Here is a 27,024-nt window from a genome sequence, read left to right as displayed (position 1 = left end):
GAGGGCCAGCCAACAAGAGCGTACAGGTCACAATGGTGGGTAGTATATGGGGCTTTGATGACAAAACGGATGGCGTTGTGATAGACTACATCCAATTTGCTGAGTAGAGTGTTGGAGGCTATTTTGTAAATGACATCGCCGAAGTCAAGGATCAGTAGGATAGTCCGTTTTACGAGGGCATGTTTGGCAGCATGAGTGAAGGAGGCTTTGTTGCAAAATAGGAAGCCGATTCTAGATCTAACTTTTGATTGGAGATGCTTAATGTGAGTCTGGAAGGAGAGTATACAGTCTAACCAGACACCTAGGTATTTGTAATTGTCCACATACTCTAGGTCAGACCCGCAGAGAGTAGTGATTCTAGTCGGGTGGGCGGGTGCAAGCAGCGTTCGGTTGAAGAGCATGCATTTAGTTTTACTGGTGTTTAAGAGCAGTTGGAGGCTACGGAAGGAGTGTTGTATGGCGTTGAAGCTTGTTTGGAGGTTTGTTAACACAGTGTCCAATGAAGGGCCAGATGTATACAAAATGGTGTCGTCCGCATAGAGGTGGATCCGAGCTTCACCAGCAGCAAGAGCAACATCATTGATATACACAGAGAATAGAGTCTGCCCGAGAATTGAACCCTGTGGCACCCCCATAGAGACGGCCAGAGGTCCAGACAACAGGCCCTCCGATTTGACACATTGAACTCTATCTGAGAAGTAGTTGGTGAGGCAGTCATTAGAGAAACCAAGGCTATTTAGTCTGCCAATAAGAATGCGGTGGTTGACAGAGTCGAAAGCCTTGGCCAGGTCGATGAAGACGGCTGCGCAGTACTGTTTTTTATCGATTGCGGTTATAATATCGTTTAGGACCTTGAGCGTGGCTGAGGTGCACCCATGACCAGCTCGGAAACCGGATTGCATAGCGGAGAAGGTACGGTGGGATTCGAAATGGTCGGGGATCTGTTTGTTAACTTGGCTTTCAAATACTTTCGAAAGGCAGGGCAGGATGGATATAGGTCTGTAACAGTTTGGATCTTGAGTGTCTCCCCCTTTGAAGAGGGGGATGACCGCGGCAGCTTTCCAATCTCTGGGGATCTCAGACGTTACGAAAGAGAGGTTGAACAGGCTAGAAATAGGGGTTGCGACAATTTCGGCGGCTAATTTTAGAAAGAATGTGTCCAGATTGTCTAGCCCAGCTGATTTGTAGGGGTCCAGATTTTTCAGCTCTTTCAGAACATCAGCTGTCTGAATTTGTGTGAAGGAGAAGTGGGGGGGGCAGGGGCAAGTTGCAGAGCTGGTGGCCGGGGTAGTGGTAGCCAGGTAGAAAGCATGGCCAGCCGTAGCAAAATGCTTGTTGAAATTCTCGATTATTGTAGATTTATCGGTGGTGACAGTGTTTCCTAGCCTCAGTGCAGTGGGCAGTTGGGAGGAGGTGCTCTTATTTTCCATGGACTTTACAGTGTCCCAAAACTTTTTGGAGTTAGTGCTACAGGATGCAAATTTCTGTTTGAAAAAGCTAGCTTTGCTTTCCTAACTGATTTTGTATATTGGGTCCTGACTTCCCTGAAAAGTTGCATATCGCGGGGACTGTTCCATGCACATGCTATAGTCAATGTTAGGCAGGCTATCAGCGCGTCATCCACCACTTTACAATGTGAGCTTGAGGCAGTATAATTGTTTGAAACCAGAATGTTTTACTTTACTTCAAATAATGAGGCATGTCTTACCTTGCTTCAGAGTAGCCTAGCAATTCTTTTTATAAAGACTTAATCATGCCATTAACCAGCATTTCTCTCCTGTTCTATCGGTTTTCATATCAACTTTCTTTCGTCGTCCAGAAGCCAAAGGCACACTCCTAGTCATATTAGCAACCCATCCTAGTTGTTGCTATTAGATTCCCCATCTTTCTAAGTTTCTAACAGAGATTTTCATCTCTGTCACATATGGAACTGCTGGCATTAGTTGCGCTGTTTAGAACGGCTGTTTCCCCTCTTTATTGCCTTTTGGCAAATGTTTGAAAATGAAGTTTTATTAGCTGCTTCATTACAGCAGCTGCATGTTCAATAATAGGCTTGAGCCTTTTGACTGTAAGACGATAGGCTTGCTATTGTTACATGTTTTCATTAAGCTCTTAATGACAATTGTCCATTCCTTATATGCAATCATTCTGTCGGTCACCTCATTAGACTGTTTGGAAAAATATATATACGGTAAAAGAATGTACGATTAGTCGGCAGCAAAATTGACCAATATTTGCATCCCTAATTTCTACCTTTTGTATACCTATTCAGAATACATCACCATGAAGACAATGATATTCATATCCATAATTATGCATTTCTGTATAATACAGAAATAGTACAGTATATTCGGTAACGGTAATTCCGTTACCGAATGTAAATCCACTTCACCTGCTGTAATTCAATAACCTAAATACATTTGTTCAAACTCAAGGTGTCATGTCATAACTGACACCCCATTCTTTCTGCAGACATCTTTGAATCATAATTCAGAGCAGATATTTAAGATTGTTTTGGAAAACGTGGTCGCATAAAAAACTAATGGAGATTTTACTGTAATTCTGTTACTAAACTTTGCATCTGCGCAGTTCTTCCAGCAAATGTGTTTTTGTGATATGTTCTATGTAAATTGTTCAAAGTAGTCCTTGTGCATAGAGCTGTATGGTTTGTTAAACTTTGAAATCAATGGTTTTTGTTTGGCATACATTTTAAAATGAAGAATCTGAGTGAAAGCGTAATTCTGTTACTGTGGAATTGTCCAGGCCTCAATGAGAAGTCAGACATTAGGCTAGCCTATATCAACTGGGCCAAAATGTCAGACAACATTATCACGCTGGTTATTAAAGGAAATGGCAGACAATAGTAGCCTAAATACCGACAGCTGATAAGCCAGTTGATTGGAGCAGTTTACGGCGCCTTATCCTGCTGGTCGTTATGTGAATGAATTACCATAGCCTCCTCAGGGCTGGTTGATTGTAGACTCGCTTCCCAGTCTTAAAAACCTAGGAAAAGAGACTAAGCTGGTTGAAATGTGAAGAATGACATGTAGAGTTTTGGGGTGTTGTCCTAACTCTGTGTGGTTCTCCTGGCAGTGTGTGAGGCTGACAGGGCCCTTATCTAGCCCAGCCCTGGCAGCAGTTCCCTGGGAGGGCTCAAGGCAGGCGTGGGGCTAAAGTGGTGTATTGTGCTGTGGACAGAGGTGGTGAAAGCTGCTCAGTGTTTACCCTGAGGCTGATAAGGCCCTCCCGTTTCCCCTAGAGGGAAGTGGCCACAGTCACAGGCAGAGACGCAGAGAACTAAACTACCACCCTACAAGCACCGACTCCGGCAGAGAGAACCAACTGAACTACCACCCTACAGCTACACACAGACACGGACAGAGAACTAAAGTACATCCAGAGAAGAGGAGAAAAGGAAGAAGTAGCCGCTGTCTGTCTCCAGATTGGATTTAAGCAGTGAAGACTGAGTCATACTAGTAGTCAGCAAAGAGGGCAACTTCAATTTGCAACTCCCTCTATCGACATCGAGCTAAGGAGATGGTGCTCAATAGTTTAGTCGCCTGATATGAGAGAGAGAGAGAGAGAGAGAGAACCAGATGACAGGCAGGGAACGTCTGGACTCACGGGACTGAAATAAAGCAGAAGAGAGGATAACTGGATGACCAGGGGGAGCTGTGTCTGTCTGTCTGTCTGTGCCAGGGAGAGGGCCGGAGGTTTAGCCAGCGGAAAGGGCATCCTGTGTCTCCTCTTACCTACTGACAGAAGTGGAGAAAGAAGAGCGAGGAAGACTGACAGAGAGACGAGAGGAGAGCAACAGACGGGCCTGTAGCAGTATGAACGGTCACCGGGGTTTCTCTGTGCTGCGTTCTGAGGCAGTGGGGGCTGTGAGGACAGCTCTGGTGTCTGCTGAGAACCTCCAGCTCACCTTAAAGACTGAACTCAGCCAGGAGGAGCAGCACCTCAAACCCCACACACACACCAACGGAGGCCCCGATGAGACACACACCAAAGGGTACTGTACAGAAGTGTGAGTCTTGGCACATGCTTGTGTTGTGTGTCTCTTCAAGTTGACCAAATAGCCTAGCGTTTCCTGATCTCTCTAGCTGATTAGTGTTAGTTGATTGTGACGTTATCGTGAGTCACTCACGACCTGACATTGCTTTCTTTGCGCCTGGTAACAACACCCAATATGGTTAAATTGTGTTTTGTGTTTTTAATTCTCTCTCTACCCATCCCCCTCTCTCCCTCCTCATGTTGTTCAATTTGGTTTATTTGTTTTGATTTATTAGGATCCCCATTAACCGACGCCAATGGCGACATCTAGTCTTACTGGGGTCCGACATATAACGAAAAATACATTACAGACAAAGGACTTTACAGTTTACATACATTTAAAAACATGAACATGTAGTGTGTGTGTGCATCTGTCAGTTACACGTACATGTCCGTACATACACACAACAAGTAGGTCACATGGGGGAGAGACGTTGTGCCCTGAGGTGTTGCTTTATTTTATTTTTTTAAACCAGGTTTGCTGTTCACTTGTGCTATATAAGATGGAAGGTAGTTCCATGAACTCATGGCTCTGTATAATACTGTACGCCTCCTTGAATTTCCAACACATTCATGTTTCATATAAAAACAATATGTGACGCAGTCAGTTCAATGTGAAACATCTGCCTGGTCTTGTTGAACACAACATTATATTCTTAAATGTTGTTTTCTGTCTAACCGTACCTCTGTCATTGAGTGGCCAGAACCGTCAATCTGTCTCTCTCGCTGTACAATCAATGACCTGCTGTGTGGTTGCACATTCTTCTGTGGAAGGGTGAGGGTTGTGTTGGTCTGGCTGGGTTAACATCATGTGAGATGCTGCTTGCTCACTGGTCGAAGGTGTTTCCATAGCAATGCTATGATATTCTAATTGTATCCAGTTGAGTATGATGGTACAGTAAGGGGATGAATTGTTGAATGTGTTGTTGATAGTTTGAGCAGATCTGTAGACCATCTATAGAGGACTTTCCAAATAAAGTAGGGAAGCTGAGGCCCTATATTATTCTTGCAGCCATTTGACATTGTATGAATGGAACTAGAATAGCTCTCCTACTGGAATTTGTAAGCTACGTGAAAATGTCTCTAATTCCAGAGAGGTTCCCCACATGACTATCAATTTATAGCAGGAGCAAAGTTAATGCAGGACATAATGCTCTCCATAGATCAGGGTTAGTCTTGGTCTAGGCGGACCTTTGGCCCATCTCCCACCAAGGACACAGATAGAGATCCATCAAGTCAGGCTGCATCCTTTTACAGATGATACAGCTGATATAAAAAGTGCACTTGAAATAAGTCAAACTCTCTGTGCACCACAGTTTTCCAGTCTTAAATTAATTAAATTCATGAATCAATTCCTGGCTACATCAGTGAGAGTTGTCTGGTGTAAAAAAGTGCATCTGCTATGCAAGTAAGCAGTGTGATAATATGAAATATTATACTGTACATTTTCTAATCTCTTCCTCCCCCTCCAGGAATGATGACCTTAAAGAGATGCTAGAGAGCAACAAGGAGTCGCTTAAACTGGAAGCCATGAAGAGGATTGTTGGGGTGAGTAGTAGAACCTATACACACATTCCAGGCCCGATAAGTGCACATCAGTTAAGTGCACTGCAAACTCAGTTCAAGTGTACTTCAGTTTTATAGTCTCAATTAATTTAATGTAAAAGAAAATAACATTCCTCCTTTGAAAAAAGTATAAATAGATGCAGTACATTGCTGTAGTATGATATGTACAATGTAATAGCAAATGGAATACTGTGGTGAGACATTTTGTGTCTACAGCTGATCGCTAAGGGGAAGAATGCCTCCGAGCTGTTCCCAGCAGTGGTGAAGAATGTGGCCAGTAAGAATACAGAGGTATGGCATCATCCACATGCATCCATTCTATTTGCACAACATGGTTGAAAACATTTAGAAAGCTCTATCTAAGACAAGATGGAGGACATCTCCCCACTGCAAGTATGAGACTACAGAACCACTGCCCGGCCAGATGAGTTCCCCACGCCTGGTAATATTGATCAGGAGAATAAACAGGCAGTACGAGGGGCTGTGTGTGTGTGTGTGTGTGTGTGTGTGTGTGACAGGACAGCCCATGGTAGGGAACTGGAGCAGGTTGGTGGGGGTAATTGGCAGAGGAGAGCCCATGGTCACGTCCTCTCTCCCCCTCCTCACACACACCAGCTGCTAGGGTGGTGCTAGATCCATCTCTGGGCCGCTCTGCATCTCTCTGTCTGTCCTCACCTCTCTCTTTCCACCCCACCCTCTCTCTCTCTCGCTTGTTTTCTCCTCTGCAGGCCTGTGCTGTGTGTTATTGATTGTCTCTAATCAGAAAGCAGCACAGGACACAGAGTATTGAAGGAATAATGTGATTTAATATCAGGATGCTTTGTTTTCTTCAACCAGCGCTGGAAACAACACCCTGAGACTAGACATCCTGGAGGTGTGTGTGTGTATGAGTGGGGAAGGTGGTGTGTGTGAGTGGGGAAGGTGTGTATGAGTGGGGAAGGTAGGTGTGTATGTATGAGTGGGGAAGGTAGGTGTGTATGTATGAGTGGGGAAGGTATGTGTGTGTGTGTGTATGAGTGGGGAAGGTGTGTGTGTATGAGTGGGGAAGGTGTGTGTGTATGAGTGGGGAAGGTGTGTGTGTATGAGTGGGGAAGGTGTGTGTGTATGAGTGGGGAAGGTGTGTGTGTATGAATGAGTGGGGAAGGTGTGTGTGTATGAATGAGTGGGGAAGGTAGGTGTGTATGTATGAGTGGGGAAGGTATGTGTGTGTGTGTATGAGTGGGGAAGGTGTGTGTGTGTGTGTATGAGTGGGGAAGGTGTGTGTGTGTGTATGAGTGGGGAAGGTGTATGAGTGGGGAAGGTGTGTGTGTATATGAGTGGGGAAGGTGTGTGTGTATGAGTGGGGAAGGTGTGTGTGTATGAGTGGGGAAGGTGTGTGTGTATGAGTGGGGAAGGTGTGTGTGTGTATGAGTGGGGAAGGTGTGTGTGTGTATGAGTGGGGAAGGTGTGTGTGTGTGTGAGTGGGGAAGGTGTGTGTGTATGAGTGGGGAAGGTGTGAGTGGGGAAGGTGTATGTGTGTGAGTGGGGAAGGTGTGTGTGTATGAGTGGGGAAAAAGGGGCTAGTATTACTAGTTTTATCTATTTTCTGTGATGTTGTCGATATGTGATTCCCCTCAAACAACGGCAGATAGGTTATGTCCCCTCTTAGAGTCAGTAATGCTGTTAATTCACCCACTAATTACTGCAATGATTGAAAACTGTGGTTCACCACAGCTGAACCTCCCCGTACACACACCGAATAACACTGAAGTGAATCATGAAAGGGCCAACCTATAACCCCCAGTCGGACACTGGACAAATATTAGCTCAGTCTCCTACGTGTGAAGGGAGAAGTGAGGTAGAGGGAGGAAGGGAGGAAGCGATAACGCTAATGAAACTTTCTGAAGTCAAACTTTTTTTTTTCTAATGCTCTGCTCTTCCTGAAACAACATGGGATCTAGACTGTTATAATATCAAACAGGAAAACTTTCAACCTCAGCTTTCCCCCCTTTAAAACAACCAAACCAAGACATACATCTGACGTCTAGCCAAAGCACTGTTCTCTCCACTGTCAAAGAATAGTGTTACCTAAACATTCTGTAATGTGGACTGTCTGAGCTCAACCCAAAAGCGAATGAATAGACTTAGGATTTGTCAAAAAAAAGGGTGTATCAATGACTAATTCAAAGTATGTGTGTGTTCCAGCTGAAGAAGTTAGTGTATGTGTATCTGGTGAGGTATGCCGAGGAGCAGCAGGACCTGGCTCTACTGTCCATCAGCACCTTTCAGAGGGCCCTCAAGGTAACGTGTGGGCTTTGATGCTGAGGGTTTTACCATTTGAATTCCCACATGCTTGTACTCATACAGGTCTTAGAAGAAAGTATCATGTTTGGTGTGTGTATAAAGGTGTGTGTGTTGTGTTGGAGTATTGAGCCGTTAAAGAGAGTCTGTCTGTCTCTATGTGAGGTCACGGGACAACAGCAGTGTTTTTAGAGGCCACCCCATCATCATCATGCCCCAGAGCTGGAAAACGACTTTCAACCCCTGATTTCAACCCCTGCTAGCTCTATTCCATGCTTCACTTCCTACCAGCGTGTGTGTGTGTATCATGTATTTTTAGTGTAGTGCTGTATCATGTCTTCAGTATCTCACACCACATGAGAGATTTCTGTCTCCATTCCTTTCTTTCTCTTGTACTTTCCTCACTCTGTCTCAATGTGTACATCTTTATGTCTATGTACTGTGAACGTGTCTGCATATGGTTCTTTGTGTGATTCTGTGTGTGTGCTCGTGAATCTGTGTTTGTGGATAATACTAATAGCCACTATCTCTGCCTCTGCCAGGACCCTAACCAGCTGATCAGAGCCAGTGCTCTGAGGGTTCTGTCCAGTATCAGAGTCCTCATCATCGTTCCCATCATGATGCTGGCCATCAAGGAGGCTGCCTCCGACATGTCCCCTTACGTCAGGAAAACATCCGCCCACGCCATCCAGAAACTCTACAGGTAGTGTGTGGGTGGGTGTGTTTGTGCACGTGTGGGTGTTTTTCTGTGTGTGTGTGTGTGTGTGTGTTTGGAACTTGGAGTTGTATCAAAGCTTTCCTCCTCCTCCTCAGCCTGGACCCGGATCAGAAGGAGCACCTGATTGAAGTCATTGAGAAACTGCTGAAGGACAAAAGCACAGTGAGTAGAACCAGTTTACCGTACCAGATCACCAGGCCCGTGTAGCTCAGTTGGTAGAGCATGGCGCTTGCAACGCCAGGGTTGTGGGTTCGATTCCCACGGGGGGCCAGTATGATTTTTTTTGTTGTTGAAAAGAAATAAAATTGTATGCACTCACTAACTGTAAGTCGCTCTGCATAAGAGCGTCTGCTAAATGACTAAAATGTAAATATATAATTGTCCACAGGAGACCTCTTACAAGACCTCAGAAGACGGCATACTCTCCATACAGTGTTAATTTCGTCAACAATAACTATGATGTAAAATACTGTCAACTACCTATTTTTCCTGACAAAAATGTGACGAGACGAGAATGTTTACTCTCTCTTACTTTCATGTAAGGTATTTTTGCTTTGATCACATCAGAAGCTCTATTTTCCCATGTGCCTTGTTATTCATTCATCTGTGCCATGGTCCATTAATGTGAGTTGGGGTTGCTTTTTTCCTATGGGGAAAAACAAATGCTATTTGTTTAATATTAGGAGTACAGTAATACTTCTGGCATTTTTGTAAAGCTCAAATTCTCCCACTCTTATTTACCCCCCTTGACGGTTATGATGGGGAGAAAATCAGAGCTGTAAATTGTTTAACCTGTAGCCAAGGATTTTATGGCCTATATTGTTCATTATGGCAGCAATCTGCCGCAATATCAATGTTGCCAGCTACGGTATAGGAGGTGATAGTAGGCCTAGCTGGACAAGGCTATCTGAATGGGCACATGATGGAAGTTACAGGTAGCCTGCATATTCATTATTTATGGGAAAAAATGCACTGACTTTTATGTGACTAAAACTAGACAAAAGTTTTCCAGAGTTTTAGTCGACTGATAATAACTAAAAATAACAAGGATGAAATGACTAAAATGTGACTAAGACTAAAATGTATTTGTTGGTATTTTACCCCCTTTTTCTCCCCAATTTCGTAGTATCCAATTGGTAGTTACAGTCTTGTCCCATCGCTGCAACTCCCGTACGGACATGGGAGAGGCGAAGGTCGAGAGTCGTGCGTCCTCCCCGAAACACAACTCAACCGAGCCGCACTGCTTCTTGACACAGTGCCCGCTTAATACGGAAGCCAGCCGCACCAATGTGCCGGAGGAAACACTGTACACCTGGCGACCGAGTCAGCGTGCACTGCGCCCGGCCCGCCACAGGAGTCGCTAGTGTGCGATGGGACAAGAACATCCCTGCCGGCCAAACCCTCCCCTACCCTGGACGACGCTGGGCCAATTGTGCGCCGCCCATGGGTCTCCTTGTCGCGGCCGGCTGTGACAGAGCCTGGACTCGAATCAGGATCTCTAGTGGCACAGCTAGCACTGCGATGCAGTGCCTTAGACCACTGCGCCACTCGGGAGGCCGACTAAAATGTATTTTAAGGCTAAAACGAAGATAGCGGCCAATATTAACATCGTCTCCATACACAAAAACCTGCATGCAATGAACAAAGCAGCATTGCAATAAGCATGGATTAAATAGATTGTATTCAGTCTGAAATCAGAGGGGGTGTTATCTATTTGATATCATATCGGTTCAACAGTCAGTCCCTCTCTCTTAATTCATTAATTCAAACCAAATCCATGATGTCACTACTACCACTAGGTGCAGTAATCCCATCCAGCCACCAGAGGGTGCTCCAGTCCAACAGAACAGTTCCCCCTATCATTAGCCCTCTCTCCCTCTCCCCTCAGCTTAGCTCATTCACCAATGCCATGCTTTGTTAGCACCCACTTAAACCCACATCCTTAGATGCTCCCAGTTAACTGTCCATTTAGAAAGGCATTCTCCCACTGATGCTGGTGTCACCTTAATTTGCTTTCTACGGCCAAGTTCTTTTTTCTAGATTAGCCTGAAGGCATTCTCCAACTCCAGTGTTTAAAGCAGCCCAGCCCATCACAAATACAGCATCTCCTTCCCCTATTAGGATAGTAGATATTGCGTACTCTTTAGAAAGTCATCATAAATACATAGCTAAATGCTCTTATAAAGGCTGTTTAAATACATGTAAATTGTGTACATGCTGAAGTTAGCATATAGAATGCCCTGTACATTTTTATTTTTTTATCAGACACTTTTATCCAAAGTGACTTAGTCATGCAGGCATACATTTTTTACATATGGGTGGTCCCAGGAATTGAACCCACTATACTGGCATTGTAAGCACCATGCTCTACCAACTGAGCTACAGAGGGCCACATACAAGCCATACACACTCTCCCTCTCTCAATTATGTATTCATTGCATACATTTCTCATTATATAAACAAACCCGTAGCACTAAGGCCAGTGGGGGCTGGAGGGCCCAGGACCAGATGCATAGCATATTTGGCTTCAGTCACTAACGAAGATAGATGATTTCTCCCCATTGTAACACACTCTCACTGAGGCTGGCTGGGGGACAGAGAGAGATAGAGGGCACAGTCACACAAGTGCTAGCGCTGTGTTGAAAAAGAGAGGAATGCTCATGTATTTTCAGGGGTATTTTTGTGTTATTATTGTTATAAGAATTTCAGAGAGCTTTTATACCATATTTATTGTCGGTTTTAGCTCTTTGTTTTTTGTCAGGGATCTATTGTATTGTATTTGGTCTCTCATTCAAAGTGAAGGCCTATTTGGATTTACTCACTTTTAGGAGTATCATAAGAACCACTTCTGGATGTATTTTACATACGTCTTACATTACCTGCTTTATGACTGTTGATCCCACAGCAGTATTTCAAGTGCATTTGATGTATGTGTCACAAAATGCACTTTGCAGACTAAGCAGTTTTCCCCTAGAGCCTAAGCTGATATTTCCCTTCACGTTCAAATTTAGAATTTCAAATCTGCCATAACTAGATAGACTCCTTTACATGATGTGATTAGGTTAATGAGGCAATGAATAAAGCTGAGGTGACAGACATGTGGCTCGGTAGCCGTTTGGGGCCTACCATCCATCCCCAACTTGTACTCTAAAACAAGCCTTGATTATTCTAGATGATTGGGTGTTGCGAAAATGTTAATAAAAATAAAAAAAGCAGTGAATTCCTAGTTATGCTGTTAAGGCAATGGGGTATTTTGATGTAAGTAGCATAAATATGTATAGGTGTAAAAAATATAATATACATTTAGTTCTTCAGCCAATAAGTGGCCTTCCTGACATTGGTCTGAACAGTGATGGCCTGTTTAGGCTAAATGTGTGTGACACCCCTGGTTAAAGAGGGGATGGTATAAACAGAGAATGGGAAGAGAAGGGCTATTGAGAGAGAAACAACACAGGAGGTTGTGCAGCTGTTTTACTGTGATGGATCTATTATCCAGCCATTACAAGATAAATGATCGATCCCTCCCATCCCACACCCCCGCACCTCCCCCTGCACCTCCTGCAAAATTGAAATGGGAACAGAGAGGAGGGAGGGGTGTGTGTGTGGTATGATTAGGGGCTAGGTGGGATACCCATTAATTTAAGAGAAAAAGGGAGGGAGGAGATGGAAGAGAGGAGAGGGAGAGAATGCAAGGAGGGTAGGCCGACCTACCCTGCACCATGCCATCAATCAAGGCGTCGTCTCTGGTGTGATGACCCAGCACTCGCCGCCTCCCTGGTGCCCTAATTAGAATTCATGATAAAATAGATGCAAGGAAACGGTTTGGGCGCTTCATAATTTTATAGGAAATGTATTGTTATTAGAGGAACCATTTGCTTAGTGTGATTTTTCCATTACTGGCTTGTCACGCAGTGTAGATAATATGTTGGAGGTGGAGGAGGGAGGGATGGATGGGTGCAAACTCCATAGATTGGGGTGTCAGTTTTGTTGATGGTGCATGTAGTTTACCTTGGAGCTGCGTCTAATGGGGGAAGTTGAGAGGGGGAGGGAGCACAACAGGCCTGAGATACTAGGAACATCAGTGTATCCACTGATACACACACGCAAACCCACTCTCACTTACACTCGCAAAGTTCCTGTTCAAGTCCTGTCAGTACTGTACTCCAACATGAGGTCTCTAAACTAGATGAAGTTTGCAGAGTTGGAACTTTACATCCAGTATCTGTTAGTTCTGAGACCAAGCACACTGTGCATAACAATTAAACCCAATTAGGCCGCTTTCCAATTATAAACCACAAGCTCAAGTTAAGCTTATGAGTTTTCTTCTTGCCTGTGGGTTTCCTAATTGCTTGCTAAACTGAGTGCTTAAACAATGTTACGTTCCTTGCCTCTGTTTTGATTTGTTTCGTCCATATGGTGGTTTAGTACACAACGGCTTGTTTTTGGTTGAAAAACGTACTTGTGGTTGCAAAGTTAGGCTACTCCCAAACACGCATTTTACCTCCCACACCTTTCTATTTAAGTTATAATGCCCTCGAAGCCGGTGTTTGGAGGATATAGTGGAACACCTGTGCCAATACATCCTCCAAACACCGGCTTCAAGGGCATTATCACTTTTATACAAAAGGTTACCAACATATTCAAATAATGATGATTAAAAACTTTATTTGTACGAATTTTTTCATACTATTTAATCCTTCCACGAGATGTAGTCCCGACACAAATCTTGGGTTGCTAGCCAAGTCGGCTGGCTGGTCGTTCATTCTGTCAGTTCGGTTGCCAGAGACGTGACCCAGTCGTTCGTTCTAAATGTTCTTATCCCTTGCTTGCTAACCAGCCAACTACGGCTAACTTAAAGTCACGTCGACCAGTGCAACCAGAATAACAGCAAAGTAGCTGCATTTGCATTTGTTTAAGCTGTTTTCTAGTGACATTTATTTGGAGACATCCATATCAATGAGCTAATGATGTGTGATTTCCCATGGCAAATTTTTTGTTTCTCTCATCAGGACACTGTTGTTCAGAGGAGCAAGACAACAACACAGCTAACACAACCACTTCAAACTGAAGCTGGAAAGACTGTAAACTAGCTGCATTTTGTTTTTTGTTTTAACTGTTTTCTATTGAAATTCGTTTGTATATATCCATAAAAATGATGCTGATTCATGATTTTGACTGGCTGAGAAAAGCTGCCTGCATGTCTGTCTCTTCCTGACTCACGACCCCTTAACATTCATTACTATGGGACAGCTGGAGATCGAATTTCAATATTGAAACAATGTTGTCAATGTCAGAGAGACAGACAGCAAGGTTTATACAAATCTCCCCTATTGAAAACCAATTGCTAGTCTAAAGGAAATGGGAAATAATATCTACATGCTTTTTACAGTGAAGATCAAGTTTATAAATTGTCTGGCTGGGCTGATGAGACGGTGGATTGCGCAGTGACATGGAACAGAGTAAATAGGCATTTCAACGTCATAGCTTTAGCCGGTGGTAACTTGTGGCATAGACACAGGCTGGAATGCGGTTTTAACCAATCAGCGTCCAGGATTAGACACACCCATTGTATAAAGTTTTACAAGTCATGTAGCAGCCTACTCCCTAAAGCTGTCCAGATTTTTGAATGATTAACACTTTGGTTCCCAGCTCCCCAGTTGTAAGAGGGCCTCAAACACACACACACACACACACACACACACACACACACACACACACACACACACACACACACACACACACACATCAATGCAGCTGCATGGCGAGGCTGATGGGTAAATGTACAGGGTTTCCACAGTGGCCACCAGGGTCCCATCTGTTGTAATGGGAGAGACCGAATTCCGCCCCCCCTCTCCTTCCTTCTCCCCCTCGCCTCTCTGTGTTAGTGCTGTTTGCATATTAATACACAGCCATGTCAATCAGTCAGCCAGCCAGCAGCACTATAGGGATGAACATGGACCAGACAAATGGATTTTTTTCTCCCAATAAAATGTATTTGATTGCCCCCCCTCCCCTCCCTATCTTCCTCCATCCTCCTGCTTCCCCCTTTCTCTTGTCTCATGAATAGAACATGAAATTAGTTATGAGCAGAAATAAAAATAAAATATTCTATGTGGGAAAAAATGAGAAATGTTTTGTATGTGTTATATGTGAGTGATGGATTTATTTTACCATGGCGATGAGAAGTTAGTTTAGTGAAGACTAAAAATGCTGTAGTTTTCCACCCAGTTATTCTTTTCCTGTGTGGTGCCTGAGTTTTTGTTTATTATTTACATTTACATTTACGTCATTTAGCAGACACTCTTATCCAGAGCGACTTACAAATTGGTGCATTCACCTTATAGCCAGTGGGATAACCACTTTACAATTATTATTATTTTTATTTAATTTTTTTGGTGGGGTAACTGTTCATCCTAATTGTTTCTGTTAGATCATAAAGTACAGTCTTTCTAACCAAGGTGGCTTATGATGTGCCCAGGCTAGAGCATGGGTCTCCAATGCCGATTCTGGAGTTACTGAGGCTTTTGCTCCAGCCCTACAGTAACATACCTCCTCTCTCTCCTCCTCTCCTCTAGTTGGTAGCGGGCAGCGTTGTGATGGCCTTTGAGGAGGTGTGTCCGGACCGTATTGACCTGATCCATAAGAACTACCGTAAACTCTGCAACCTGCTGGTTGACGTGGAGGAGTGGGGTCAGGTGGTCATCATCTCCATGTTGACACGCTACGCCAGGACACAGTTCACCAGCCCCTGGAAAGAGGTGAGGGATGGAGGGAAGGGGAGGGAGGAGTGGGGTCAGGTGGTCATCGTCTCCATGTTGACACGCTACGCCAGGACACAGTTCACCAGCCTCTGGAAAGAGGTGAGAGATGGAGGGAAGGGGAAACATGGTTTATAAGATTGTACAAGAACAGTGTGAGATATAGTATGGTGTGATCATTTAAAGTGGCACTCAGCAGTTAAAACAATAACAAAGCGGTGTCCCTGTTTTTGTAAAAAGCTGAGAGATGGGGCTGGAGAAATGTAACCACTCTCAAATTCATAGACCGCTATGGATGCAAAGATTCCATGATATCAAAATTATAGTTTTTGTTTACATTTACTTTGTTTACAAATATTGGAGTAAAGCAAGCTTATATTTTGGGTTCTGATGGAGTACGACAGTTGAACTAAGCTCATGAGGCATTCATAAGTTATATTCTTCAAGAATCAATGGGTACAAATAATTAAGTCCAAAAATTGATGTAGCAACTGCATATTTACCCTATTAAGTAATGTATTGAATGTCTCTTTAAAGCCAACCAGGAAATGTCTTGGGTAACGGACCAATAGACATCATCATCACTAAAGTAATAAGGCAATCATTTGTATGATGAGTCAAATATAACCTACAGTAAATAAATCCCAAAGCTACAGAGACATTTGTACTGGGAGACATGTGTGTCAGTAAGTATGTCTTGGTAATGTATGTGGTAATGTATATAGTAGGGCTATATTGTTCTTTTTCACCCAGCTTGCCAGTTATTGTGTGAACATGAGGATTTGAAAGGAAACCCCCTACACAAAACGTGGCCTCAGTAGCTGTTGTTTATTGTCATAACTTTACGAAGGTCGAAAGGCTAAAAATGAGCAATTAGCACAGTAAAAAACAAGTTATATTTTGCGAGCACAGTGTTTGAAGTTTCTTTACATTTTAACTGTTGTTGCACATCTCCAACTCACCTTCAGGCAACCTCTAGATGTGTGTGTGCATCTGGCTTTGAATATGATGAGTTGACACCTGGTGGTAAATATGTACGAACTACAAAAATCTCTGAAGCTGGAGACACTTATCTCCCTCATTTACTTTTTAAGCATCTTTTGTCAGAGCAGCTTACCGATCACTGCACCTGTACACAACCCATCTGTAATTATCCCACCCAACTACCTCATCCCCATATTGTTATTTACATTGTTATTTATTTTGCTCATTTGCACCCCAGTATCTCTATTTGCACAACATCTTCTGCACATCTATGACTCCAGTGTTAATACTAAATTGTAATTATTTTGCACTATGGCCTATTTATTGCCTTACCTCCATAACTTACTACATTTGCACACACTGTATATAGATTTTGTATTGTGTTATTGGCTGTACGTTTTTGTTTACCCCATATGTAACTCTGTGTTGTTGTTGTTTTTATCGCACTGCTTTGCTTCATCTTGGCCAGATCGCAGTTGTAAATGAGAACTTGTTCTCAACTGGCTTACCTGGTTAAATAAAGGTGAAATAAAATAAATAAAAATGTGGGTGATGTGCTATTAGATTTACATTTATGGTGTTTGTGCGTGTGCTGTGTTTCACAGTGAAAGTGAATGTGTGTGCTGTGAATAACAGAGTGAAATGAAATGTGTAATGTGTGTGTGTGTTTCAGGACAGTGTGTTTGATGAGCACAGTGTGAGGGCGTTCTATGAGTCTGATGAGGAGAAGACTAGAGATGAGACAGAGGCCAAGGCCTACGTGATGGACCCCGATCACAGACTGCTGCTCAGGAACACCAAGCCTCTACTACAGAGCAGAAACACTGCCGTGAGTCTAACACACACACACATACACACAGTTGTATAAACACACACACATAGAAATATACACATACACAGCAGTAAGTGGTGTGTGTGTGTGTGTGTGTGTGTGTCTGCTCTTCAACCTGCTGTGAGGGATATAGGCAGCCTTGAGGAAGGCGTCTGAGCGTGTGGTTCAGTTCTCACTCCTTCCTCACTGCTGTCTCTGGAACCAAGGCTACGCCGTGCCACCACTGATTCTGCCGCTGCTACACACACACACACACTCAGTGTAACACACACATTGTGAGCAGATCTCCATCACCCATGAGACTCAAGGTCTGTGTGGCAGTGTAGCAGCAGGAGGAAAAATGGTCCCAAATGAGCATGTTGATTACAATGTGACATGTTATGTCTTTACCAGAGAAAGCACACTGCGGCCCTCCATCTTACCGACACTTACCGTCACTTCTTCCAAATGTGACTCCTCAGTCCTTACTCTGGCTATCTGTTACCTTCTAAATGACATGTCTCGCCTTAAAAACACATGGCACTTTACTTACTTTGCTGTTTGATATATGGAGCTTTAAAGAGCTTTGTGTCCTGAATGAAGAGAGAGAGACTCATCCTAAATATAAAGAGTGGGTACAGCATGACTGGAGTTGAGAAACACTGTCTGTATTTGAGGTGTTGCTAACCGGCCTTGTTGGATGTGTCTGTTGATGTCTGTTGTCCTCTGTCTGTCAGGTGGTGATGTCTGTAGCCCAGCTGTACTGGCACCTGGCTCCTAAAAACGAGGTCAGCATCGTCACCAAATCGCTGGTCAGACTGCTCAGAAGCCACAGGTAATCGCTCTCTCGCTCTCTCTCTCTCCTCTAATTTTTTCCTGAGGACTTACAATGCCCTTAATGTTTCCTCTCTCTCCCTCTTAGAGAGGTGCAGTACATTGTGTTACAGAACATAGCCACCATGTCCATCCAGAGAAAGGTAAGGGATGTCCATTTTATTGCAGACAAACCAACCCCCATTAACCGGTTAGCAAACGGTTAAATCCATTCCAATCAGTAAAATGACTTGACCAACAGAAAATACTATCATGGAAGGAACAGACATTTTTCATTAAGAGCTTAAAAAACTGGCGACAATAGCAAGCCTATCCTCTCATATTATTGAACATGCAACTACTGTAATGAAGCAGAGAATGGAATAGATCATTTTCAAAAATATGCCAAAATGCAATTTGCGTGAAAACACTGTTCTAAAAGACAAACCTTATGCGAGCCGTTTCATGTGACAGAGATGAACATCTCCGTTAGAAACTTAGAGAGAAAATGTAAATATGCAACAACTAGGCTTGGTTGTTAATATGAGGAGGATTGTGCCTTTGGCTTCTGGACAACGGAAGAAAGTTGATATGAAAACCAGTAGAACAGAAGAGAAATGCTGGTTAATGGCATGGTTGTTAGCTTAGCTGTTGTTGTTAGCTGCTTCATGCTGCTCCTCACTCTCCCACTGCCTAGCAACGAGTCTCTGGCTTGCTCTCGGCTCAATAGAGACAGCCATATCGGTTTAGTTATGCCATTTTTAAATGGATGTAGTTCTGTTCTTGTCTGTTAATGTTCTGTATTGTCATGTTTTGTGTGGACTACTACCAGGAAGAGTAGCTGCTGCTTTCGCAACAGCTAATGGGGATCCTAATAAAATACCAAAATGCCAAGCGTGACCGGTCAAATTTATTTTCAATGACTAACTGTTAACCATTAACATCCCTAGTCAGGACAGACACCCTTACAGATGTAGGATCTTCATTTGATTACTCTTTTGTTGCTGAGAATGTACCTGCACTGCAGGAAATGCAGATGAGCTTTGTGATTTAGATCAATTCACTGAAAACCCACACTAACACACGGTTACAATGCACTTGGTAAAGCAGGGCTTCTTTTCCACCTTCTTTCACACGGGGAGCCAGTATGAAAATGTATGCACTCACTAACTGTAAGTCGCTCTGGATAAGAGCGTCTGCTAAATGACTAAAATGTAAAAATGTCAAATTTGGAAAGTATTCAGACCCTTTGACTTTTTCCACATTTTGTTACGTTACAGCCTTATTCTAAAATTGATTAAATCGTTTTTTCCCCTGATCAGTTTACACACAATACCCCATAATGACAAAGCAAAAACAGGTTTTTAGACATTTTTGCATAAAAAATAAATACAACTGAAATATCACATTTACATAAGTATTCAGACCCTTTACTCAGTACTTTGTTGAAACACCTTTGGCAGCAATTACAGGCTCGAGTCTTCTTGGGTATGACGCTACAAGCTTGGTACACTTGGGGAGTTTCTCCCATTCTTCTCTGCAGATCCTCTCAAGCTCTGTCAGGTTGGATGGGGAGCGTCGCTGCACAGCTATTTTCAGGTCTCTCCAGAGATGTTAGATCGGGTTCAAGTCCAGGCTCTGGCTGGGCTACTCAAAAACATTCAGAGACTTGTCCTGAAGCCACTCCTGCGTTGTGTTGGCTGTGTGCGTAAGGTCGTTGTCCTGTTGGAAGGTGAACCTTCCCCAGTGAGGGGAATTTTTTATTTAATCCACAGGCTAACCGCCGATCAAGCAATATTATGGACTAAATGTTAATATCCTGTTACTACAGAATTATTTTGCTGTGACAATATCTAGGTCAAATTAAGATCCTACATCTGTAGTAGTAGGTCATTTAGTTGCAGTTTAGCATGCATAGATGTATTGGCACATGTACCTTGTTTGAACTGTATGTTTTGATGTCTCGCTAGGGCATGTTTGAACCTTACATGAAGAGTTTCTATGTGAGATCCACAGATGCCACTCACATCAAATCACTCAAGGTAAGCTCCCTCATGATGACCTAGTTAATGTAAAAGTAAACCATGAGATGAGTTCAGGTGTGTGATCAGATCTATCTTGACTCCCCAGCTGGAGATCTTGACCAACCTCGCCAACGAAGCCAACATCTCCACCATCCTTAGAGAGTTCCAGGTAAGTTTTTCTCTTCCTTTCTCATTCTCTTTTTTTCTCTTTCGCTCTCTTTTCTCTCTTTCTCTCTCTTTTCCTCTTTTTCACATTCAAACTCTTTACCCATCTCTGGCACATGTATTTATTGCCTTTTACAGTGAATGGCTCCAACTTGTGCTTTGGTTTTTCCAGACCTATGTGAAGAGCCAGGACAAGCAGTTTGCTGCCGGTACCATCCAGGCCATCGGCAGGTGTGCCACCAACATCTCTGAGGTCACAGACACCTGCCTCAACGGACTGGTGCTGCTGCTCTCTAACAGAGACGGTACGGGGGGAGGGATCCAGTCCATTGGTTTATTGATTGATTGATCGTCTGATTGGTTCTTTGTCCAGCTTCTGTCCAAAGTTTGATGTGTGTGAAATCCTCTTCTTGTATGTATTGTTTTAAATGTAACCGTATTAAGTCATTACAGAGACGGTGGTGGCGGAGAGCGTGGTGGTGATTAAGAAGCTGCTCCAGACCCAGCCCACCCAGCACAGTGACATCATCAAACACATGGCCAAACTCTTCGACAACATCACTGTACGTCTACCACTATCTGGACATTTGTGTGTCTGTGTCAGAGTGTGTGTATTTCATGAGACTGAGCTTGTGTGAGTTGGGACGTTACAATCTTAACATAGAGTAACCCGTGCCGAAGGTGCCGATGGCGCGGGCCAACATCCTGTGGCTGATGGGAGAGGACGGTGAGGACTAATCCTTCTGTGTCTCCAGGTGCCGATGGCACGGGCCAGCATTCTGTGGCTGATGGGAGAGGATGGTGAGGACTAACCCTTCTGTGTCTCCAGGTGCCGATGGCACGGGCCAGCATTCTGTGGCTGATGGGAGAGTATTGTGAGAGGGTCCCTAAGATCGCCCCTGACGTTCTCCGCAAGATGGCCAAGAGCTTCACCTCCGAGGAGGACATCGTCAAGCTCCAGACTGTCAACCTGGCTGCCAAACTCTACCTCACCAACTCCAAACAGGTAAAACATACATACATACAGTTGAAGTCGGAAGTTTACATACACCTTAGCCAAATACATTGAAACTCAGTTTTTCACAATTCCTGACATTTAATCCTAGTAAAAATTACATGTCTTAGGTCAGTTTATTTTAAGAATGTGAAATGTCAGAATAATAGTAGAGAGAATGATTTATTTCAGCTTTTATTTCATTCATCACATTCCCAGTGGGTCAGAAGTTTACATACACTAAATTAGTATTAGGTAGCATTGCCTTTAAATTGTTTAACTTGGGTCAAATGTTTCGGGTAGCCTTCCACAAGCTTCCCACAATAAGTTGGGTGAATTTTGGCCCATTCCTCCTGACAGAGCTGGTGTAACTGAGTCAGGTTTGTTGGCCACCTTGCTCGCACACTCTTTTTCAGTTCTGCCCACAGATTTTCTATAGGATTGAGGTCAGGGCTTTGTGATGGCCACTCCAATACCTTGACTTTGTTGTCCTTAAGCCACAACTTTGGAAGTATGCTTGGGGTCATTGTCCATTTGGAAGACACATTTGCGACCAAGCTTTAACTTCCTGACTGATGTCTTGAGATGTTGCTTCAATATATCCACATCATTTTCCTTCCTCATGATGCCATCTATTTTGTGAAGTGCATCAGTCCCTCCTGCAGCAAAGTATCCCCACAGCATGATGCTGCCACCCCCGTGCTTCACGGTTGGGATGGTGTTCTTCGGCTTGCAAGCCCCCCCTTTTTCCTCCAAACATAACGATGGTCATTATGTCCAAACAGTTAAATCTTTGTTTCATCTGACCAGAGGACGTTTCTCCAAAAAGTACGATCTTTGCCCCCATGTGCAGTTGCAAACCGTAGTCTGGCTTTTTTATGGCAGTTTTGGAGCAGTGGCTTCTTCCTTGCTGAGCGGCCTTTCAGGTTATGTCGATATAGGATTCGTTTTACTGTGGATATATATACTTTTGTACCTGTTTCCTCCAGCATCTTCACAAGGTCCTTTGCTGTTGTTCTGGGATTGATTTGCAGTTTTCGGACCAAAGTACGTTCATCTCTAGGAGACAGAACGCGTCTCCTTCCTGAGCGGTATGACGGCTGCGTGGTCCCATGGTGTTTATACTTGCGTACTATTGTTTGTACAGATGAACGTGGTACCTTCAGGCGTTTGGAAATTGCTCCCAAGGATGAACCAGACTTGTGGAGGTCTACAATTTCTTTTCTGAGGTCTTGGCTGATTTGTTTTGATTTTCCCATGATGTCAAGCAAAGAGGCACTGAGTTTGAAGGTAGGCCTTGAAATACATCCACAGGTACACCTCCAATTGACTCACATGATGTCAATTAGCCTATCAGAAGCTTCTAAAGCCATGACATCATTCTCTGGAATTTTCCAAGCTGTTTAAAGGCACAGTCAACTTAGTGTATGTAAACGTCTGACCCACTGGAATTGTGATACAGTGAATTATAAGTGAAATAATCTGTCTGTAAACAATTGTTGGAAAAATGTACTTGTGTCATGCCCAAAGTAGATGTCCTAACCAACTTGCCAAAACTATAGTTTGTTAACAATAAATTTGTGGAGTGGTTGAAAAACGAGTTTTAATGACTCCAAACTAAGTGTATGTAAACTTCTGACTTCAACTGTACATAGTCTACGCTAAACTGTACTGTAGCCTATAAGATGTTTATTAAGCTGTTATTGCCATGTAATAAGACCTCAATTCAGCTTATGATGACTTCCAGTTTGGTTGTGTCTGCTTCAGCCTGCTGGGTCTAACAGAAGTCCTATACCATAACCTCAGAGCTAAATGCTTTGTTAAGAGCAGGCTTTAATGTAGTGCATCCTCCCATCTCCCTGCCTCCCCTCGTTTGAGAACTTTAGGCCCATTCTATCAGATGGGAGGCAATATGGCTGCCAAGCTGCGTTTATGACCACACTGCAGATGCTGCTGCTGCCTCCTCAAATGAGCACATCATTACACCAGTATCCCCTGGTAATGTTTCAGAGAGAGAGGGGGATAGAGAGAGAGGGGGATGGAGAGAGAGAGAGGTGTAATGTTGCCGTTCAGGGGTAGTAACTCTTGTTTTTATTCCTCCCTAAATAATATATGTTAGTGTAAGGAAAGCACTTCCCATCTCAGACCATAAACCCACCTGGCACAGGGAGAGGTTGTCACTCATACAGTTAGTGTAGGGAGCAGTCTCAGCTGGAGAAAGAGGAGGAGAGAGGAGAAGAGAGCGTTGGTAGGAAGTAAAATCAGTGAGAAAATGTAGTGTGATGCCCCAGAGCTGTGTGTGTTCTCTCCCTCCATCTCCCCCATCTCCTTCAATGTCTCCCCATATCCTTCCATCTTTCCCCTGCTCTTTTTCCTGCCCCATCCACTTAATCTTTCTCTCCCTCTCCTCCTTCCCTCTCTCCCACCATATCTCCCCATCTCCCTCCTTCCCTCCATCCAGACTAAGTTGTTGACCCAGTACATTCTGAATCTTGGGAAATATGACCAGAACTATGACATCAGAGACCGCACGCGTTTCATCCGCCAGCTCATTGTTCCCAATGACAAGAGCGGAGCGCTCAGCAAGTACGCCCACCGCATCCTGCTGGCGCCCAAACCAGCACCCGTCATCCAGTCTGCCTACAAAGGTACCTTTTTAAATAGTGCACTAGATAGGGAATAGAGTGTGTGTGTCTCAGAATGGCAGTGGGGTCAGGGCTCTCTCTCTCTCTCCTGGCTCATATGAGATGGGTGAATTACCTGGCTAATGATAACCTTTCTGAGACACAGAGAACAAACACACACACACACACACTCACACACTTGACTTTAATCCAGATAAGAGAGAGACAGAAGCAGCGTCCTAAACATTATTATTCTGCGGTGGTTTCTGCGTATACTAGATGTTTATAGAAAACGTTAACCACTCCTGTCATTCTTAATATTCACACTTTAACACCTCTTTTGTTAGAGAAAGCCTGTTTTGAAGGCAGACCTCCCCAGGCACTTTGGCTGATTACACCTCCTATATTCACCATTAGGGAGGGAGAATCCTTTTAATCTGTTTGCCCGCTGCCGTGTGTGTGTGCTCATGTGGGCTCCTGGACCCTTTATTAAACAGTGCTGTGTGTGTGTGTGTGTGTGTGTGTGTTTTATACAGTGACATTTCAGAGTGTTTAAGGCCAATTACTCTGTCCTGCTGATTGAGTGAGCACTGCTGTGACATTGAGACCCCTGCCTCTCTCTCTCCCCCTTCTCCCCCCCTCCAATGTTAATCATGATGTTTCTCCTCTGACACATTTTCTCCTCTCTTTCTCCATCCCTCTGTTCTTTTCCCTTTACTCCCCTCCCTCTATCTTGCCCACTCGCCATCTTTTTCTCTTCCTCTTCTCTCCCCTCTACCTCTCTCTATCGCTCTCTATCTCTCTCCCTCTCTCTGTCAGACCGTGATCGCTACCAGTTGGGAACCCTGTCCCACACCATCAACACCAAAGCCAGTGGCTACCTGGAGCTCTCTGATTGGCCCGCCGTGGCTCCTGACCAATCAGTGAGGAATGTGGAGGTGATCGAGCCGGTAAAGAGCCATCCATCCATCTTTACTTCTACTGCTCTCCCCACCCCAGCCCTACACCAAGGGTGGTCATGGTCAACTCTGTCACACAAACTACAAATCAATTTTACTACGTTTCAATAAGTTTGCGGTTCTCCCAACTCTCCTCTCCTCCCTTCTCTTACTTTACTTCCTCTTACTGTACCTCACTTCCTCTGACCTCACTTCCTGTTCTGTTGCCAGGTGAAGGAGTGGGCTCCGTCGCTAGGGAAGACTGGGAAATCCAAGCCTGCCAAGTCATCAGATGACAAGTTCTACTCTGACTCTGGAGAGGAGGAGGAGGAGGAGGAGGGATCAGGGAGCAGTAGCAGTGATGATAGCAGCAGTAGTAGTGAAGGTGTGTGTCCACGTGTGTAACATAAAGTATAATGTTCTGTTATGAGAGTTTGCAATGCCAGTCCAGTCCATTATATCTATAAGACTGTACATCTTACAAGATGAACCTGTGTGTCCACAGAGTCAGGCAGCGATGCAGAGAGCAGCGTGGAGAAGAACAGCAGTCAGAGCAGTGAGGAGTCAGACAAGTCCTCCAGCCAATCAGAGAAGAGTTCCAGTGAGTCTGACACTGAAAAGAAGAAGAGGAAAACTAAGAAACCACTACAGAAGAAGACAGTCAAACCAACGGCCAAAGACAGGTACCACACTATAATGGAACATGCCCACTCCCTTGACTAGGTCCTTGGTTTGGAACCTGTATGTACTGTGTATCTGTCATGTCTCCTCATGCTGAATTTATCTATTGAGGTCTAACCTGTTTTATCGAAGGCTGAGCGTGATAATTAGGCAGGGGTGTGTGTGTGCACTCATACAACAGTGCAGCTGTCTGAAGTCATGGTCACAGTCAGCAACTTGATCAGTGCTTTGTGGCATCAATAATCTAATTCTCCATCTGTTCACCCTCTCTCTCGCTCTCTTTCTCTCACTCTCTCTTTCTCTCCCTCTCTCATGCACATTCTCTCTGGTCATGTTGAAGACATACAATGACACCTACTGTACACACACACACACACACACACACACACACACACACACACACACACACACACACTCAGAGCCGTTATAATGTAGTTAGTGTGAGCTCCATCAGCAGTAGTGTGGTCCAGATTTACATGGCTGATAGATAATGACTGTGGATTGGTCATTTAGCTGCCTGGTGGTACCAATGAATGAGATCTGAGTCATTACTGCTGAATACACACACACACTGTTACACATTGGCACATTTTGTCCCTGACACGTTCTATTTCACTCACCCCAGCTTTCTTTCGCACGCACACACACACACACACCCTACCTGCTCGCACGCACACACACACACCCTACCTGCTCGCACGCACACACACACACCCTACCTGCTCGCGCTGTATGACAGGCCGGCAGCTGACCTTGTTCTCTCCATTAGAGTGTAATTAGAGCAGCTCACCCCAGTGCTTTCACACACACACTGACACACACTATCTCACACACACACACACACTATCTCTCTCTCTCTCTCTCTCTCTCAAACACACACACCGACACACACACAGTAATTATCCCAGCTCACCCCAGTGCTTCCACAACAAACACAGCATAATACCCTCATTACAGCCCAGTCATTCCAGGCAGGACTTAATCAGGCCCACTCTGATTTATAGCGCTTTTTCCTGTTCGAAACAAATGAAATCTGTAGGCCAAATTAATACTGGCTTCTCATCATCGGCCAAGTTAAAAAGCCAGTTACCGTCACAATTCTCCTCGTTAATTTAACAGCTGAAAATCCCAGGCAGCCCGGGTAAATACTCATTATCAGGACAAATTGAAGAGAGAGATGGAGGGGAGGGAGGAGGAGGATAACTTTTTAGCCAAAGTGATATTAAATTAAGTGGGCAAACCAAAACAGATTGATCTTGGTTGTTCTGACAGAGTTTGAGTGTGAGCTCCAGCAGACTGCAGTACGTGGTGCGGGTGGAAAGTGTTTGAATGGATAGATTCATAACACTTTCCCCTTCGTATTGAAACTTTGTCATATTTGTTGTTTTGGTTAAAGGAAACACACATGTTAATGTTGTATTACGGTCTTCAGTTTAAGATATGTTAAAGGTGCCGTATTCCTTAGATCTCCACATTGGAAATCCTCTTTAAACATGCACTCCTTTATCAGTTACAGATAGAATAGTGTTGGAGTGTGATTTGGCAGTTCAACTCTTACGACCTTTTGTGTTCTCCCTCCTCAACGTGTGTTTGTTCGTTGGTGTGCGTGTTCCTG

The 27,024-nt window shown here is 44.0% G+C and overlaps 1 protein-coding gene across 6 annotated transcripts in view; it reads left to right on the top strand.

Annotated features, from left to right (window-relative positions):
• LOC121582644 (AP-3 complex subunit beta-1) overlaps window positions 1-27,024 on the top strand; it is a 58,337-nt gene that overhangs the window by 5,487 nt on the left and 25,826 nt on the right. The window contains exons 1-19 of one of the 6 annotated variants that reach the window (XM_041898611.2): window positions 3,283-4,027; window positions 5,526-5,601; window positions 5,836-5,910; window positions 7,804-7,899; window positions 8,442-8,602; window positions 8,713-8,779; window positions 15,193-15,375; window positions 17,033-17,188; window positions 17,908-18,005; window positions 18,093-18,147; window positions 19,954-20,025; window positions 20,114-20,176; window positions 20,345-20,477; window positions 20,617-20,735; window positions 21,002-21,178; window positions 23,628-23,814; window positions 24,610-24,740; window positions 24,960-25,113; window positions 25,234-25,411. In XM_041898611.2, the coding sequence (XP_041754545.1) occupies window positions 3,834-4,027; window positions 5,526-5,601; window positions 5,836-5,910; window positions 7,804-7,899; window positions 8,442-8,602; window positions 8,713-8,779; window positions 15,193-15,375; window positions 17,033-17,188; window positions 17,908-18,005; window positions 18,093-18,147; window positions 19,954-20,025; window positions 20,114-20,176; window positions 20,345-20,477; window positions 20,617-20,735; window positions 21,002-21,178; window positions 23,628-23,814; window positions 24,610-24,740; window positions 24,960-25,113; window positions 25,234-25,411 (2,375 nt within the window). In that variant the 5' untranslated portion in view covers window positions 3,283-3,833. Of the gene's footprint in view, window positions 1-3,282; window positions 4,028-5,525; window positions 5,602-5,835; window positions 5,911-7,803; window positions 7,900-8,441; window positions 8,603-8,712; window positions 8,780-15,192; window positions 15,376-17,032; window positions 17,189-17,907; window positions 18,006-18,092; window positions 18,148-19,953; window positions 20,026-20,113; window positions 20,177-20,344; window positions 20,478-20,616; window positions 20,736-21,001; window positions 21,179-23,627; window positions 23,815-24,609; window positions 24,741-24,959; window positions 25,114-25,233; window positions 25,412-27,024 lie in introns of those variants that run through there. The other 5 variants (XM_041898608.2, XM_041898607.2, XM_041898606.2 and 2 more) reach the window with 5 other exon arrangements.

The sequence above is a fragment of the Coregonus clupeaformis genome, chromosome 15, assembly GCF_020615455.1.
Source record: "Coregonus clupeaformis isolate EN_2021a chromosome 15, ASM2061545v1, whole genome shotgun sequence".
NCBI lineage: Eukaryota > Metazoa > Chordata > Actinopteri > Salmoniformes > Salmonidae > Coregonus > Coregonus clupeaformis.
The sequence above is the reverse complement of the archived record's forward strand: the minus strand, read 5'-3'. Positions and strand labels throughout refer to the sequence as shown.